The sequence below is a fragment of the Chiroxiphia lanceolata genome, chromosome Z (genome assembly GCF_009829145.1).
Source record: "Chiroxiphia lanceolata isolate bChiLan1 chromosome Z, bChiLan1.pri, whole genome shotgun sequence".
NCBI lineage: Eukaryota > Metazoa > Chordata > Aves > Passeriformes > Pipridae > Chiroxiphia > Chiroxiphia lanceolata.
This window is the reverse complement of record NC_045671.1, coordinates 67,249,614-67,266,795: the sequence shown is the minus strand read 5'-3', so window position 1 is coordinate 67,266,795 and position 17,182 is coordinate 67,249,614. Positions and strand designations below refer to the sequence as shown.

Here is a 17,182-nt window from a genome sequence, read left to right as displayed (position 1 = left end):
GAAAAAGCACTGAGTTTTATGGACGCAGTAATTCAAAGAATCATAGAATATGCTGAGTTGGAAGGGGCCCATCAGGATCACCAAGTTCAACTCCCAGTCCAGCACAGGACCATCCTCAAGAGTCAAACCATATGCCTGAGAGCATTGTCCAAACGCTTCTTGAACTGAGACAGGCTTGGTGCCGTAACCACTTCGCTGGGGAGCCTCTACCAGTGCCCAACCATCCTCTTGGTGAAAAAACTTTTCCTGATACCCAGCCTAAGCCTCCTCTGACTCAGTTTCATGCAGTTTCACCAAGTCCTGACACTGGTCACCACAGAGATCAGTGCTTGCCCCTCCTTTTCCCCTCACAAGGAAGTTGTAACTGCAATGAGCTCTCCCCCTCAGTCTCCTCCAGCTGAACAGACCAAGTTCCCTCAGCCCCTCCTTACACGGCTTCAAATCAAGGCCCTTCACCATCTTCACTGCCCTCTTTTGGACACTCTCTAACACCTTCATATCTTTCTTACATTGTGGTGCCCAAACTGCACACGATATTAAAGGTGAGGCCACCCCAGTGCAGAGCAGAGCAGGACAATCCCCTCCCTCCCCCAGCTGGCGATTCTTTGCCTGATGCCCCAAGGACAGGGTTGGCCCTCCTGGTTGCCAGGGCACTGCTGACTCAGATTCAACTTGCTGTCCACTGGGACCTCCAGGTCCCTTTCCTGGCACTACTTCCCAGCATCTTATGCCCCAGTCTGTACAAACATCCGGCATTGCCCCATCCCAAGTGCAGGATCCAGCACTTCCCCTCATTGAACTTCATATGGTTGGTGATTACCCAGACCTTCAATCTGTTGAGGTCTCTCTGCAGGGCCTTTCTGCCCTCAAGGGACTCAACAGCTCTTCCCAATTTAGTGTTATAAGCAAACTTAGTATCTCTTCCTGCCTCAAAGTCATTTGTGAAGATGTTGAAGAGCACAGCGCCAAAGATGAAGCCCTGTGGGACCCCACCAGTGACAGGTCACCAGTCTGATGTCACCCCATTCACTGTTACCCTCTGTGCTCAACCCGTGAGCCAATTGCTCACCCAGCACATGATGTGTTTATCCAGCTGTGGGCTGGACAGTTTGTCTAGAAGGACACTGTGAGAGACAGTATTGAAGGTTTTACTGAAATCCAAAAAGATTACAATAACTGGCTTCCCTTGATCAGCTAGGGGGGTTACTTTGTCATAAAAGGAAATCAATGTGGATAAGCAGGAATTTCCTCTCATGAAGCTGTGCTGGCTGTGACCAATGACTGTGCTGTCTTTCAGGAGTTTTCCAACACCCTCCACAATAATCTTCTCCATAACTTTACCATGCACTGAATTGAGACTGACAGGTCTGTGGTTTCCAGAGTCCTCCTTCTTGAAAATCGGGACAACATTTGCCAGCTTCCAGTCAGCTGGGACCTCTCTGGATTCCCAAGACTGCTCAAAAATCATCAAGAGAGGTTTTGCAATGACATCAGCCAGCTCTTTGAGGATTCTGGGATGAACCCCATAGGAACCCAGATGGAGCAGCAGATAACACCCTTAGAAAGCTGACCTTTTAGGCAAGGCTATGAGTCCTATGAATTCTCACTTTTAAAAATATGACACAGGATTCCATACCAGCTCCTTATGCTCTCTCCAATTAAAAAAAAAAATGTTGCTAAATGTTCCTACAGTCAGGGTTGGCAAAGCTTTCCCCTACAACCCAAGTGGCTGCTGCCAGTATCTCAAGTTGTGTGATTGTGCACAGAAATATGCACGGTAACAGAAGACAATACACCTCTAAGAGAAAGAACAGGACAAAATTGTGTAAGTGTACATCATACATTTATTACTGAACAACTCTCTCAACTCCAAAATTGGGCACAGGGATTAAAAATAAAAATTCATTGCACTACCTAGTAAAGCATTACTAGTAACTCTCATAAAAAATGTACAAATTTTGTTAAAAATTTATCAAGCCTTCAAATGATTTGGTTACAGATATTTATAATACATTTAAAACTACATGTTAAATGATACAATAGCATATGATTTAAAGAAAAACACTTAACAAAATATGATTCCAACAAAACCCATAAGCTTTCATAATAATTAGCAAATCTGAAACACAAGTAACAAAATGAGGTAACAATGTACCAAAGGAAAAAACCACAGCTTTTACAAAGGCCCAAAGATAACTCAGTCAAAAATGTTTTCTACAATTAAAACAGTTGGTAAATCTCATCCCAAGTATTATGCAATATATTAAGGACTGTGAACTCACATTCAAGAGCCTGTACAAAATGACATACAACACATGGCCTTACTTCTTTTTGTTAAGAAAGCCACAAAATGAGACACTGGAATTATCTGTAGGCCTTGATATCCGCTAAAATGTCAAATTAAATTGACAGTTTATGCAAAAAAACACAGCAGTGCCAATATGATAAAGCAAACATATTAGAGGTTGGGTTGTATTTTTTTGTTTGTTTTTTTTTTTTTGGAGAAGAAAGAGTCAGTGGATAGCAGAAAGGCAATGAACACAAAAAAGTGTTGCTGAATTCAGGTGCTGTCAGGCACCATGGCAGGCTGTGCATAACATATGGCAGTTCACAGCTGAACATGAATCCCCTCCCTTGACAGCCACCACAGCGAGGATGTGGTTGTGGCTTGTCTGAGCTGATTCAGAACGTAAGCATGTGTGCTGTTTGTACACTAACCACGGGAAGCAAGTCCACATTCATCTCCAAGAGTCCTATGCAAACCAAAGAACCATTCCAGAAGAGATGAGCCATAACAGTGCAACAATTAATTTCAGCATTTTACCAACTTAGTCCCTCCATCTCCTAGATCTCCCACCGCCTCACAGAATTTTAGTGTGCGGGGGAAAGGGACATTTCTTCGGTTCCAGAAAGAGAACTACTTCCCCTTGGCTTCAGAAGAATGTGTCTTGTTTACTTGAATCAAGTTTAGAAAAAGTACCCTCTTTCCATGCTTCGAACTGAATATTAAGCACAGTAGTGTTAGTCATGTTTTAATCTGTACACACAGAATTTTTTCTTCTGCAGTTATATAAAAGAGCCTAAGTTTTGTAAGACATGCGTGGCATATGCTTTCTAAACAACATGATTTTATTTGTTAAAAAAATAAACTTCATTACATGTAATTCTGCTAGGTGCTATTGTGAAAAGCCTATTCTTTAACTCCACAGAAGAGAGGAGAAATTCTATTATTTTGAAGTTGATGTAACAGCATTTTTATTTATTTAGTGTTCCTAAGTATGGATAGGTATAGAAAGCTTGACTGTTTTTGAGAACTACCTGCAAAACTAAACAGAGGGAAAAGCATCTGAAATAGGGCAAAATTGTGCTTTTATTTAGCTGCACCACCAAGAGCTGTGACTGGTCTGCAGAATCTTCAAAGAGGAAAACCAGCATGGAGAACATCTAACACTGTTAGAAATTATAACTGATACTAAAGCATAGCAGCATACAAAAGCATAAGACATGATAAAGAATAACTTAAAGCTGAGATTGGCAGCAAGTTATAGCAATACTGGTAATTGTGCCACTTGTGCTGCTGCAACCAAAGTAATGACATTGAACTCACAAAAAGAATTTAATTGCAAAAAGTGCATCCTTTTAATAACTGTGGTGTATGCAGGCCTAAATATTTTGCTAAAGCGTATCAGAGATGTTAACAGTGTGAACATTACAGAGAAAGCTAATTTTTTTTCAACAGCCCAAGTAAAATATTATTCCGAGCACTTGAACAGAGATTATCCCCTTCTATTTCACAGCACTGTTCTGGAAGGTGTTCCATTTTTTCCTATAGCAGAGTGCTCTGGAAACTTGATTGCAAAAATGGAGGGAATTCCTTCTTCCATTTACACTCGCCATTAAATAAGGAAGGGCAAGAAGCAGCATCAGGGCAACTGAATTCTGCAGTTAATGACCAAAACCTACCTTCTATTTTGATACAATGAAAAAAATATAAAATTTTACTTCTCTGAGAAAATGCTAAAAATTGTATTTTATTCATGAAGTTGCAGGAATAAAATTGTAACCTTTTACAAGTTATTTTAAGTTACATACAAACTCCCTTGTAGGTGACAAAGAATGTATGTATATAAGCTAAAAGTTGATAACCTTAGCAAGTACAATGGCCAAAAGTTAAGAGCTGTTCCACAAGAGCCTCAGTGTCCTTTCTGCTTCCTTTCATGGAAGAAACACATAACTGGCAAACCCAGCCAGAAAAATTTAAAGGGAAAACAGAAGAACATTGATATTCATATTAGCAATTGAAAATGTTAATATTGCTAAATGTGATATTGCAACTCTACATTGATAAAATAACTTGTAAATCAGCCATTTAAAAATCCAAACTTTGTAACATATGATAAAAACCCCAAGGTTACTCATGTATGAACAATCAATGCATTCTTTAGTGGTACACACTTAAAGCCTCCAATGAAGGGGAAGCATAACAGTTGTTTGAATAGTAGGTAGAAAGGTCTTTACACCTCTAAGTACATTGGGGAGGAAATATTAAATGTCTGTAATTGCTGCACCCATCGCATTCAGTGTGCAACTGCAAACACAAGGAAAGGAACCAGTGTACAGTACTAGTACTGTTTAAATAACACACAAGATTATACATTGCAGCATAATTATTACTACACACATACGTTCTCAGCACATGCTGGTATATAGGTTCTCAAACACACAGGCACACTCAGTCACAGGCACACTTCACACATCCTCTCACAGGCAAACACACACTCACACCATTCATTCCCACTCACAGTATCTGAAGGCTCTATATAAGGTAGATTGCTATATTGTTTGGAGCTACCACTTTTTTTTTTTCTCCTTTTTCTTTCCTATAAAAGCACATGCTAAAAGATCACATCCACAGTAATCTCGCAGCAATACTCGGAATGATCACACAGAACCCAGGGAATGTTAGTGCACACACAAAATTAAGCTAAAAAAAAAAAAAAAAAATCTTTGGAGTTCCAATCACACTGTTAGTATAACAATCCCGTAACTGTGAAGACTAGTTATAAGCTTTATAATTGATTAAGTCACACAGTGCAAAGTAAGGTCCATTGACCCTTTTGTGTAAAGGGTAGGCTGGAAGCCACATGGGTAAGTTCAATAGAGAGTTCATATATACATGTGACCAGAAACACCCAAACCAGATTTGTGCTCCTAGGTTGGTCATTCTGAATCACGATGCACTTCCGAAGCATCAGCTCTACAAATTGGGCAGGTACGATTCGCCTGTAAAACCAGAAAAACAGGAGGGGTTACTGACAAAGACATTGCTGAAGTAACGAGACATTCACATCTGTGACTGGTGAAGAGCAGTTCAAGAGTACCCTAAACAAGAGAAGACAAAGTGTGCTTATGCCTTTTTTTAGTTTGTTTTGTTATGTTAAGAGTGGTGTGGTGAGTCGGTGGATTTCCTTCACAAGAAAAAAATAAATTGTGACTTTTATCTTTAAAGATCGAGCAAAACAACAAACGGGCTCTGTCTAAGTGACAGGTGGTTTTAATAATGCAGACTCACAGCTATGGTACATTGCCATCAGATGGATGCAGCTAAGAAGCAGTACTGTGTGCTGCAGCAAAACCCAGTGAAACAAGATGAGCCACCTTGGGCTGCAAATAAACGTCTTGTGGGAGGGTGTCATGTTGTCACAAGCTCTACTGATCAGGAATGACATCAAGCTTTGTTTATTCAGTTACTGTCACAGAAAAACATCATATAGATTTGGTCAAAGCTGAAAGCAAACCAGGGAAAAAGGTAAGGGGTTTTGGAAAAAGGGAAGGGGAATTAAGAAAAGGAAGTTAAACAAAGAGAAGATGACCCGACTAAACAGATATTCAAGTAACGCACCAGCAGGTCTAGATTTGGCTCTTCAGTAAAGCACACACTGAAAACATGTCCTGTGACTCATTTACTTTTATAGCATCCTTAGAAAATAAGATAGATGAGAAGTAACATGCCTTAAGCTACTGGGAAAGTATTTCTGCCTTCTCATTCCCCTTTTCAAATAATGGCTAATTTCATTTTAACCAATGATGAGAAAAAGCCCTGAACAAACACACAACACCTATGATTAAACATTTCCTTTGCAAAGGGCAGAGTGGGGCCCTTCCCTGCCCCAGATACTATATTTCACAGTTACGAAAACTGCAGGACCAACCACTGTCAATTCCAAGTCTTTCTAAGGAAACCAAAATTTTCAATGAAAATACAAGTGATGAGCATCAAAAAATGCGGCTCTACAGGCCAGAATTTAGAACTCATTGTCACAAATCTCAAACCCAAACAATAACTAAATCCAGTGAAAGTAACAAGTTATTACTGAAAAACATTATTTAGTAATGCAAGTTAAAATGAGGGTATATTTTTCTGTCAATTACTACTGTTATCACTGGTTTTGTAAAGCATGGATTGGAGAAACAAAAATTTATTTCTCTCTAACTAGTAGTTTTGAAATATACTTGAGGACAATGTCATTATGTGGTCACTTCATTGTATGTGCATGATTCTAGATACAACCTGGCTAGTACAATTTTTAAAATAAAAAGGCATGTCCTTCAAAATTCAATGGATTAATGAATCAAGAGCTATTCACTTAGGTCAACAATGAGGTAGGAACCATCCGTACCACGGAACAGCAATCAGTGGGAGCAATTTCCTGATAGGAATTGCAGAAATAAACTTACTGTGCCAGGATAAAATGAATACTCATGAACACCACACCACTACTTCTCTAGCAACTTTTCAAGATCCTACACAAACATCTGTTTTAAATTTAGTTGCATTTTTGTGCCTTTCAATAAATGAATTCCCCCTTCCCGGCATTTAATATGACTCTATGGTGTCAAAAGAGGAGTAAGGTAATACTGACCTTTTAACTTGCCACTCTTTCAGGCAGATTTATTTTTTGTACTGTAATGAGAGACTGCTGCACAACAAACTGATCTACTTATTTTTTTTTTTATTTTATAGAAATTTATAGTTAAAGTGAACTGCATTTAAAATAGTAAAACTATAGGGCTACTGAAATACTCTAAAAATCACTGCACTACTTTGGTGTTAGTCCAACAGAAAGAAGCCAAAGTATAGTTACAGTTCATCTTTTCTCATATATAATACAGCATTTCCTACCAGACCATTAAATAAAAAGGCAAGTAGTTATTTTAAGCTGGTTCTAAACCCTCTAGGTGAAAACAGGTCACAGTGTCAAGTTTTCCTTTGGGATGATGACTGTTACTTCATAGAAGAACAGATTTCCCATGTATTCATATCTGACTAAAGGATCTAGGATAATAAATAAACAAATACTGTGAAATATGAGAATTGACAATACTATGAAAAGCTAAAGAATAACTTTCCTCTTGTTTCCTCCATTGTATTAGATCTTCTCTCATAAGTCTTTAAACCTGCTTGACCAGGGAACTATTAATTAAAGTGGGCAGCCTAACAGACTGTTATAGGACATTTTCTCTCACTTGCTCATGTTACCTAAAAAAGTAGTACTGTATATAGCATTATAATAGCAGCTAGGCAGATCAGATATTTCATGCATACAAGCCACAAAACTTTTTTAGATACCCCTCTATCACCACCAACAGGCAGCAGAATCAGAATTTTTTTTTAAATAATCAGACTGGATCACTAACCTTTTATTTAAATATTTCACTAAGATGACACATGATGAAACTTAAAAAAGAATCAACTTGACTCCATAGTTCTAGAAATATTCCTAAATAGCAAATACTTTCTTCAAAGAGACAAGATCAAATCAGTAAAACATAGTGACAAACTGGTAACTTTCTTTTTTTATCTTGTTGAAAAATGTTACAAGTACTGAAAGCTATGATTTCTACTTTTCCTTGCAAAGTTTATCAACATGATGTTGGCTGGATGACATGAATTAAGTGAATCTGGACATAATTATACATTCAACACATTAAAAAAGTTATCAAATTCATAAAGGAATGGAAAGAAACAAAACTAAAGCTCAAAATATCTTTCAGTTATCCTAACTTCCAGATGTTGGCTGCTTAACTGTAAACAAGGTTAGACAGACGCTGTAACTAAAATAGACTGGTGTTACAGGTAATTTGTTACAGCTTGCAGAGTAAAATAATCTTATATATACCATCTTTGTACTGCTGTAACTGAACCCAAATAGTGTAAAAGTACTGCCTTAGCAACCCTACTTTGTGATGGTTTAACCTTGTCTTGCTTATTGTGCACTCAGGTCTGGAACACATGATGTCAATGCAAGCAGTTTCAGCAGGTTTAACTGCAGCCCTTTAGGGTTTGATTGTATACCTTACACCCCATTCTAAAGACAACCTTTAGAAAATACCATGTGATGATCTGTTAGAAAATGCAGTTTCTATAACAGGACAGGAACATCAGCAAAGGTATTTCACCACTACTATAGTACATCTATGATTATGAAAACAGACTAAACTAAATCCACTTTTTTCACTGTACAGTTCCAAATTCTATTCCCAGTTCATTACCACTTGAAAGGACTAACTCTAACTTTAAAAGTACCACACGGAGTCTCAAAAAAGCATAACTCAACACACTTGTCTGATTCCTGAGTCCAGTGTCAGGTACAAAAAGAGCACTAAGAACAAGACAAGCATTCATGATACTTCCCTGACATGTTCCTCTAACTTCCAGAAATCTGCATATCAGGGATTCTATGAATCAGAGGTATGTTTTCTTGCATTAATAGCCTGGAAAGAGCTGGTTTTAAAAAAGTTTAGATAATCAACTTAACCTGTATAGACCTATAGTGTCCACTACCTCAAAGGCTGTGTCAAATGATCTTAGGTTTTTTTTCATAAAATGGAGTCAATGCTATACCTGGATACTTAATGTCCACATCACAAGATGAGTAGGGGGACACTGAAGAACACTACTTATATATATATATATATATATATATATATATATGATCTACTCTTAATTTGTAGTTAGTGAATAAAACAGCATACATCTAGCATAGATATATTGATAATATGTGGAGTGGGGGTGTGTGCATGGCTTTTTAACCTGACAGTAGAACAACCAGATGTTTAGATTCCTCTCGCTGATTCTCGAGCATGTATGTGGATTCAGATACTGGAGGACACCTGTTCTAATGAAAGTTATGACCACTGCTGTAGAAATACTTACTGACCCTAGATTTAGACCTAGCCTACCAAGGGTAGCTCAAGGGCAATTTCATATCCTACTTTTTAAAGCCTTTCTCATTATTCTTGGTGCCTTGTTAGCCAAAAGAATGCTGTCAATATTAACTTGATTTTTTCCTTCTCTGAATATTTTAGTGTATGCCTAAGATATGTATTTTCTCAGTTTTATGATGTCATAAAGGCATTTAATTTCTTCTTCCAAAACAACTGACATCATCTATAATTCCCTAGAGACCATATCAACATAGGATCATTGCAGTTTCCAATGTTCTATGCAACAAACTACACACAGGTCAAAGCTGAATAGAATAAAATACTGAAAAAAGCTGAGGCAAGATGGGAATCAATTCCTCGTTGACAGTAGATCTGGCTAAATGCAGCCTTAGAAATGTCTATCATCATCTACTTAATTGTATTTCTTGTTCTTCACATCTTCTGCATTGCTGCTATTTAATCTGTGCTCTACCTGGGCTGTCCCGATTCTAGAGCCTTTCTTTTTGCTCAAATTCTCTTGGATGGGTATGTAATATTGTAAAACTATAATTTCTATTTGCACATATTAAATAGCAAAATGTGGAAGGAAAGGTATTGGTACTCATTCTTGCTAGGCAAGCTATGTAAAACAGTTAAAGCCACCATCATCATGAAACTCTACATCACACTTTCTGTATTATTTACGTTTTTTCCAAGTCTTCTTTAATATCACATATTACTCAAATTCACAGTCGTTGTTCTAAACGAATGGAAAACACAGTAAGATCTGTCAATGAAAATCCTTCTCTTCGAATTCATTTTCCCTTGTGCCAAAGATTATACAGAAGCAACCTTCAACCACTTCTAAAAAAATACCCTATTTAGGCAGTGCTTCCACTCTACTGGCATTTCTAGCCTACGTATCGGAAACATAAAACAAGATGAAATGTAAGTGGAACAGCAAAATACCTCCACTCTCTCCCCCAAAACTAACTAATGAATTTCATATAAGATAGGATTATTTTTTCTTACCTTCAGCCATTTATCAACACACTTGGCATGGAACTCATGGTTACAGGGTAAGACTCTAAGTAGCTGCCTTGACTCAAAATCACACATGCACACCACACATCTGAAAAAGACAACAAAGTTCAAGTGTACCTGCTGTGTAAGAACAACAAACACATAATTCCACGCAAAACCTTACAGGTATGACTGTGACACGGTAGCTATTTTACTTCTTCAGTAGCTACAGTGATCTGTATCCAACAATGTAAACTGAGAACTGACTCTGTGGGGTTTTGTGGGTGGGGTTTCTTTTTTGTTACTGTGCTTTCAAATCACAAAGCAAGTGCTCCAGCTCACGGAAGTTCACAGATGCAACCAATACAACAGAACAGATGTTTTACCAAAATCTAAAATAGCAGAAATAATAATCTGCAAAGATCTCTCCCTACTGATGCTTTTAAGTCACACCAAAGGTCACTGAAACTGACAGATCAGAGAAAAACCCTTATGCTGAATTCGAATATTAGATAGTATTTGGTACTAAGTCACTTAAACTACCTTCATATTGATACTGCCCTTTCCACCTGATTGTGCAGATCCTACAAACCCAGTAAGTTAAGGGGTTTTAAAAATAAGAAGATGCACTTCTAAACCACTGACCAAGCTCTACCAAGAGAACTTCAAACTTCCAACACTTGAAGCTATTTTAACACAAGCTAAAGTCCAAGTTGACAATGTCACTTTAATGTTTAGTTGCTGAACCTAGAACACTTCACTTCCATTTAATTTTTTTAAATGCTGAGGAACTAAATGAAACATAGCTAAATTATGCAAGACTAGATAAGAAGTTTTAAAGCAAGAATAAACAGTATTGGAAAGCACACCAAGAAAAAAAGAAAATTTAAAAAGTTTACTGACGTGACTGCTGTTAAAGCCTTTCTGACCTAGTTGAGGCTGCAAGTTAAAGAAATAAAAATCAAGCCACCTAAATTATGGACCTTTGAAAGAGACCAATATACTTACAGTGTCTGCTCTGATTGGTGATTGTTTGGATTGAATCTGTAGGATGGAAGCTGTTCAATGTCTGCTTTTGTCAATCCCCGTGGTTTGGCTTCTCCCAGACGTTCTGCCAAATTCAGCAGTGCCTGCAAAACATGGAAACTGGACATTTAAAAATTCACTGGCTCTGGTTTCACTAGATTTGGGGCTACCATCACACCTCACTACCCCAGCTGGTAGCACAAAACACCCTTCTATCAAGAAATGTTTAGAACCTTAGTTTTCTGATACAATACAAGCTCCATGGAAAGTCTTTCAAAACTTAACCATTTTTGTAATTATGTAAGATATTATCTTTGGGATTTCAGAACATCCAGAACCCAACTTCCAATTAGTCCTATGGCTGCATGCACCGCTCAGTAAATAATTTGCTTCTGAGGGATCCCCTCGCCCTGCTATGAAATAAACAGTGCTGGTAACCAGAAAGAAATTGTCAACTAATTTCCTCCCTAAGAATATGTGAGTCTCGTCTTGTGAGAGAAATCAACAATTTAATGGGACACAAGTTTCTGATTTCCACTCCATGTCTTGGGCTAGCTGAATTAAAATATGGAGATTTTATCCTCAACCTGGACAAAAAATATATACCACCAAACTTTAAGTGCTTTTTTTTCTGCTAAATTTTTAATTTTCTATAAACCAAGCATTGCAAGTAAAATCCTCTCATGCACATAACTGGCAGTCTGTCATATATGTAACTCACACTCCTTCACAAGGGACCTAGGCAAAACATCACAATAAATGTGACAGAAAACCAAAGCACAGAAAAGTTAAAAGATCCTGTGAAAGCTGCAAATGGTACTGATTACAGAGAGTTCTTTTACTGTTGAACCTAGGGCTCAAATTCTCCAAAGACGTTGCTTCTTCCGAACCACCACAGAAGTTATTACACAAGTGCTCATTGTTAAAATAAAAATGTCCAACTATACGAGATCTTAAAGGGAACACAGGCAGAGAGATGCAAAAGTCAGGGTTGGGTTGATGGCTGACTGAAGAGGAATCAAATGGAATCAATCAGCAAAGACATAACAGTTGGAACTGCCCCATAATTATCTAGGATATTTAAGAGGGTTCTACATCTCTAGATGTGAATTACCACACCCCCGAGGGCCAAGAAGAACAGGGAGTAAGGCAGTTTTATAAACATTACACTTAGATTAATCAATCCTGTGACATTAAAACTATTCTGAAAGTTACACTATTCTGAAAGTTACACACACAAACCCAGTGACTTATCCCGTTCTTTTGAAAGTGCTTCACTTCTGTTAGGTATTTAAAATCAATTAAAATTTGAAAGGAGAAGAGTAGCATGTAAAGCATAAAAGCTGAACAATTTAATGATTACTAGCCTGGAAAGGTGGATTTTGGGAAACCATAATAGACAAGAAAGAAAGCTAAGCACTTCTAATATCCAGTATTACAAAAAAATCTGAAAGTATGGTTTTTGATTCCATCTTCACAGTCATTATATTTATTTGAAAGGCAAAACCAGGCTTAAAAGCAAAAGATAATAAAATTTTATCTATTGCTTGAGCTAATATCTTTAAAAGCAATTGTAGTTCACACACCAACCTCATAGTTTTCTACCTCTCCATCTTCCACATCCAACTCAAAGCTGAAAGCTGGTCCAACTGCAGGTGGCACTGGGAGCATTGATCTACCACGAGAGCAAACAAGGATAAGGTTCAGCATCTTGCTGAAGGAAAGCACAGAAATATCTGGCAGAGGTAAAGCTACCTTATTGATGTCTCTTAAATCAACATGTTACCAAAACTGGTAAAAATGTTATGTTTGAAGTCAAGAGCAGACATTTGAAGTGAAAGAGTCACAGGAAAAAGCTAATTCTGCCACTTTTTGCTACTGGGAGTGTTGACTTTTCAGTTGCATGCATGTCTCACTCGGTACTTTCAACCAAGCTCAGCTTTATTACAAAAATTAATCTCTTAATTATCACAGACTATGGAGAGTTAAAACTAAAAAGAAATTGACATTCTTGTTTTAAATACATTTTATTTCTTTAAGTGGATAAGATACCATCAAAGAAAAAGAACCCTAAGTTCACTTAGCTCTCCAATACAAAAGTCTTGCAACTTTTGTAAGCCTAAAACACATAATGAAGATAGACAGGATCTGCTACTGGACCAACTTCCATACTGAAGTCAAGCACAAATTCACTTTCTCACATACTGTGATGTTGGTTAAAGCAGAATCCCTTCAGATAGGTATGAGATGTTTTTCTAGTTGTATATTAAATAAGTGTTTTTACCCCCCAAGATATACTATGGGTCAAAACTTAATGCATACACAGAAATCAAAAATTCAAAGCACTAAAATATACTAAAATCCCACTGAAGTCATCAGGAATTCCTGTGCCACATCGTGTCTTCTACAGTCAGGCAAGAAGCTATGACATTACCCTCAGCCTGGAAGATGCGAAGTTGAACAACTCTGCTGAAACAGATTTCTGGTGCCATTTTCATGCCACATCTGACATTGTGCACGGAGAAACTATAGATCTGATGTCAATATTTGATTATTTCCTTGACAATGTCAACTTTGCCACCGGAAACTTAATCTTCATTTTCCAAACATTTCGTACTTACTTCCAAAACGGAACATAGAAGACTAATAAATTTCATGTCACAGACCCAAACTGTCTCACAGAAAGTCTGCCATAACACACTACAGCTAATTTCTGAACGTTAACTGTCCCACATCTTTTACAAAACAGCTAAAGAGGCAGAACAGAAATTTAACAGCTGTAACAGAGCAGCAGTTCAGCCAATAAAGGCTGAACACGTCAGAGAAAGCTCTCACTCTTCTGTTTCATAATTAAGAATCAAACCAAATTAATTTATTCTCTAAGTGAAGACTCCTATGACTTGATCCTACAGTGTAACCATGTCTCTGTAAGAGCATCACATATCCAAGATTTAAAATTTGGTCAAGATTTTAGGAAGAATTCAGAAACAGAGGCTGTCGTGCCTCAAAACACCTGAAAAACTACACTGGACAAAAATTGTTTGCTTATATTTTTCCTTGCTCAAGGGTGTATGCTATTCAAAACAGGCTGAAAAATTTACACAGAAATGGAAGTTTTCCTCTGAGACAGGTGTACTGTGCCTGGTCTCTGGCAGAGAGACCAACCATAGAAAGTGCCCAGATGCCTGTTGAAAGTCACATGACTTAATAGCCTATATGGAAGCAAATGTACACTTACAGCACATAAGGTAATAGGCTGGGATGGTAAGGGTGTGGTGGAATTGGCTGCTGTGATCGGTATCTGCTGCGCCCTGTGAGTCTTCGAGGCATAAAAGGTGGGTAAGGCTGCAAGAAAGAAGAAAATAAGCTTCAACTGGAACTTGTGGAACTGGAACTTGTGTCCAGTTCTGGGCTCCCCACCACAAGACAGACACAGACATACTGGAGAGAGTCCAACAAAGGGTCACTAGGAGGGGACTGAAGCATCTCACGCGTGAGAAAAGGCTGAGAGAGCTGGGATTGTTCAGCCTGAAGAAGACAAAGCTCAGGGGGATCTTATCAAAGTATACAAATACCTGAAGGGAGGGTGCAAAGAAGACGGAGCCAGGCTCTTTTCAGTGGTGCCCAGTGGCAGGACCAGAGACACTGGGCACAGACTGAAACACAGGAGGCTCCGTCTGAACATCAGGAAACACTTCTTTATCAGGAGGGTGACTGGGAACTGGCACGGGTTGCCCAGGGAGGTGGTGGAGTCCCCTTTCTTGGAGATACTCAAAAGCAGGCTGGACATAGTCCTGAGCAGTCAGCTCAATCCTGCTTGAGTAGGGGGGTTGGACCAGATGACCTCCCTTCCAACCTCATCCAGTATGTGAGCCTGTGATTCAACATTTTCTTTTCTTAAAATCTCCTCTCTCAGCACTGAAATTCACTTTTAATAAAGTATTATTTAAAAAATCCAGTCTCTGCTCAAATCCAAAAGAACCTCAGCCTCAATTTGAAATTATTCCTATGTATAATGTACAATCATACCATTCCATGTGAAAAAGTGGTAATATACAACAGAAATCCTTGCACGTTCTGGTGTTTTTAGTCTATATGCAGATAGTTTGGGAAACAGGACATGAAGTGCTGACTCTTTTGTAAATATAAAAGCCCAGGTGCTATTATGCAGGCCTGTGCAAAAACGGTTGAGTAAAGAAGCCCTTAGAAAAGTCTTCAAATAGCGAATTTTAATTGTTGGGGTTTTTTTTAGAAAGCCCATCTTTTAAGTAGTAGTATATATTTACATTTACATTACAGTGTTGCAGCCTTTTAAGTGTACATGGAAAGTTTAATCAGTACAATTTCTGCAGCTGGACCACATCTGAAGAGACCTTCAAAGCCTAAAGCTTCAATGGTTTCTTTCCATGGATAAATCAGGGCTTTTTTTGTCATCCTGGTGTTTTTAAAATTTTTTAGTATTTTCTACAGCTGAAGTTCATGTACTCCTATTGAATTCACATTTCAAGGCCTTGAAACTTTTTTTTTTTTTGAAACAAAGAACACTCAAAGTCTTTAGTAAGATGTTTTTCTTCTTCCTTGCTTGAAATCTGAAAGCACAAAAGGCCACCACTACCAATGACTAACTTAAAATCCTCTTATTTTACAATGGAAACTTTTTTAATAGGTAGCCATGGTCAAACATAAAATTAACATACGAATACAAACACAATGCAAAAGAGCCAAGGTATTTTTGCTTGGAAGTTTCAAACTAGACATATCCAACATGAGTTTTTCTGCTTTGTCAACTCTGCAATCCAAAAATGTAATTAGAAACTGTCTTGTTCACTGAATGAAAGAGAATCAGAAATGCAGCCATACCATTATAATGTTAATATAAATAAAGCTTTATAAAGATTTAGGATTGCTGTATAAAAGACCACATGATTACTTGTAATATATATTTATTCTACTCCTCAGTACTGAAGCATCAGAGAGGAGAAATGCTACAATCTGCAAAAAAATTTTACGTTCCTTATCTCCTTTAACAACTGAACTTGGAAATCAAGAAAGCCTCACTCCAACCAAAATGTTTGTGATTAGACTAATTCATCCAACAAGAATACTGAATAAAATACAAGCAGTTAAGAGAAGCTTTTAAGTGTCTTCGTCTCCAGAGAAACTCATGGTGACTGAAAACTTAACTGAAAATCTGTACACCTTCAGATTAATTAAAAAACTGAAGAGTTTTTTAAATGCTGGAAACTTATTTGAACCTTTATAAAGATCACAGCAAGCATTTGACTATATTCTGTGATCAAGGAGACTAAGACAAGCTATCTGTATATTCTGCAGTTGCAGGGCCTGAAATCTCATTCTCATTTAAATTTTAAATAACCATAAACCTCTAAGCCTCTAAAACCTCTGTCAACTTGATGCACAAGTCAAACACTAAAAAATTTCAGCACCTTTACCTGACTTCTACTTATTTCTTTGAGCATCACACAGGCAGGAAAGGTTTTTACTTTTAAAAAAAGCAACCCACACAAACAACAACCCCACCCATTTCAAGACTAATGTAATTGCAGGCTGAAGTACAACAAAAAGATCCTGGAGGTAGCACCACAGGAAACACCACAGAAGCACACAATTCAACAAAAATTCAACACGGACTTTATCCTGCATCAGGTTTAATAGTTTTTTGTGCTGCTGCAGATGAACTGCCTGTAGGTGCCCAGGAAGCTGGCTCAAAGCAAGCTTTGTGACATAGCTACCTTTAAAACATAGCGTGGTCTAAATTATGGAAGCTCTCTGTACAACTGCTTGCAGAGAAGAACTGTTTTTAAAGCATTCTAGCCTTCCTGATTTGTGGAAACTCAACATATGACTTATGATGAAGAATCAGCCGAAGGTCACAACAGCTTTTATAAACTGTACTAATCAGTTT

General features: G+C 37.8%; 1 protein-coding gene across 4 annotated transcripts in view; it reads right to left on the bottom strand.

The window, feature by feature from the left end:
* Nucleotides 1-1,826: 1,826 nt before the first annotated feature.
* RNF38 (ring finger protein 38) overlaps nt 1,827-17,182 on the bottom strand; it is a 108,491-nt gene continuing 93,135 nt past the window's right edge. For all 4 annotated transcript variants that reach the window (XM_032675392.1, XM_032675393.1, XM_032675394.1 and 1 more), the window contains 5 exons: nt 14,495-14,601; nt 12,847-12,931; nt 11,239-11,360; nt 10,240-10,339; nt 1,827-5,283 (listed from right to left, as the gene is read on the bottom strand). In XM_032675392.1, the coding sequence (XP_032531283.1) occupies nt 5,221-5,283; nt 10,240-10,339; nt 11,239-11,360; nt 12,847-12,931; nt 14,495-14,601 (477 nt within the window). In that variant the 3' untranslated portion in view covers nt 1,827-5,220. The remainder of the gene's footprint in view (nt 5,284-10,239; nt 10,340-11,238; nt 11,361-12,846; nt 12,932-14,494; nt 14,602-17,182) is intronic.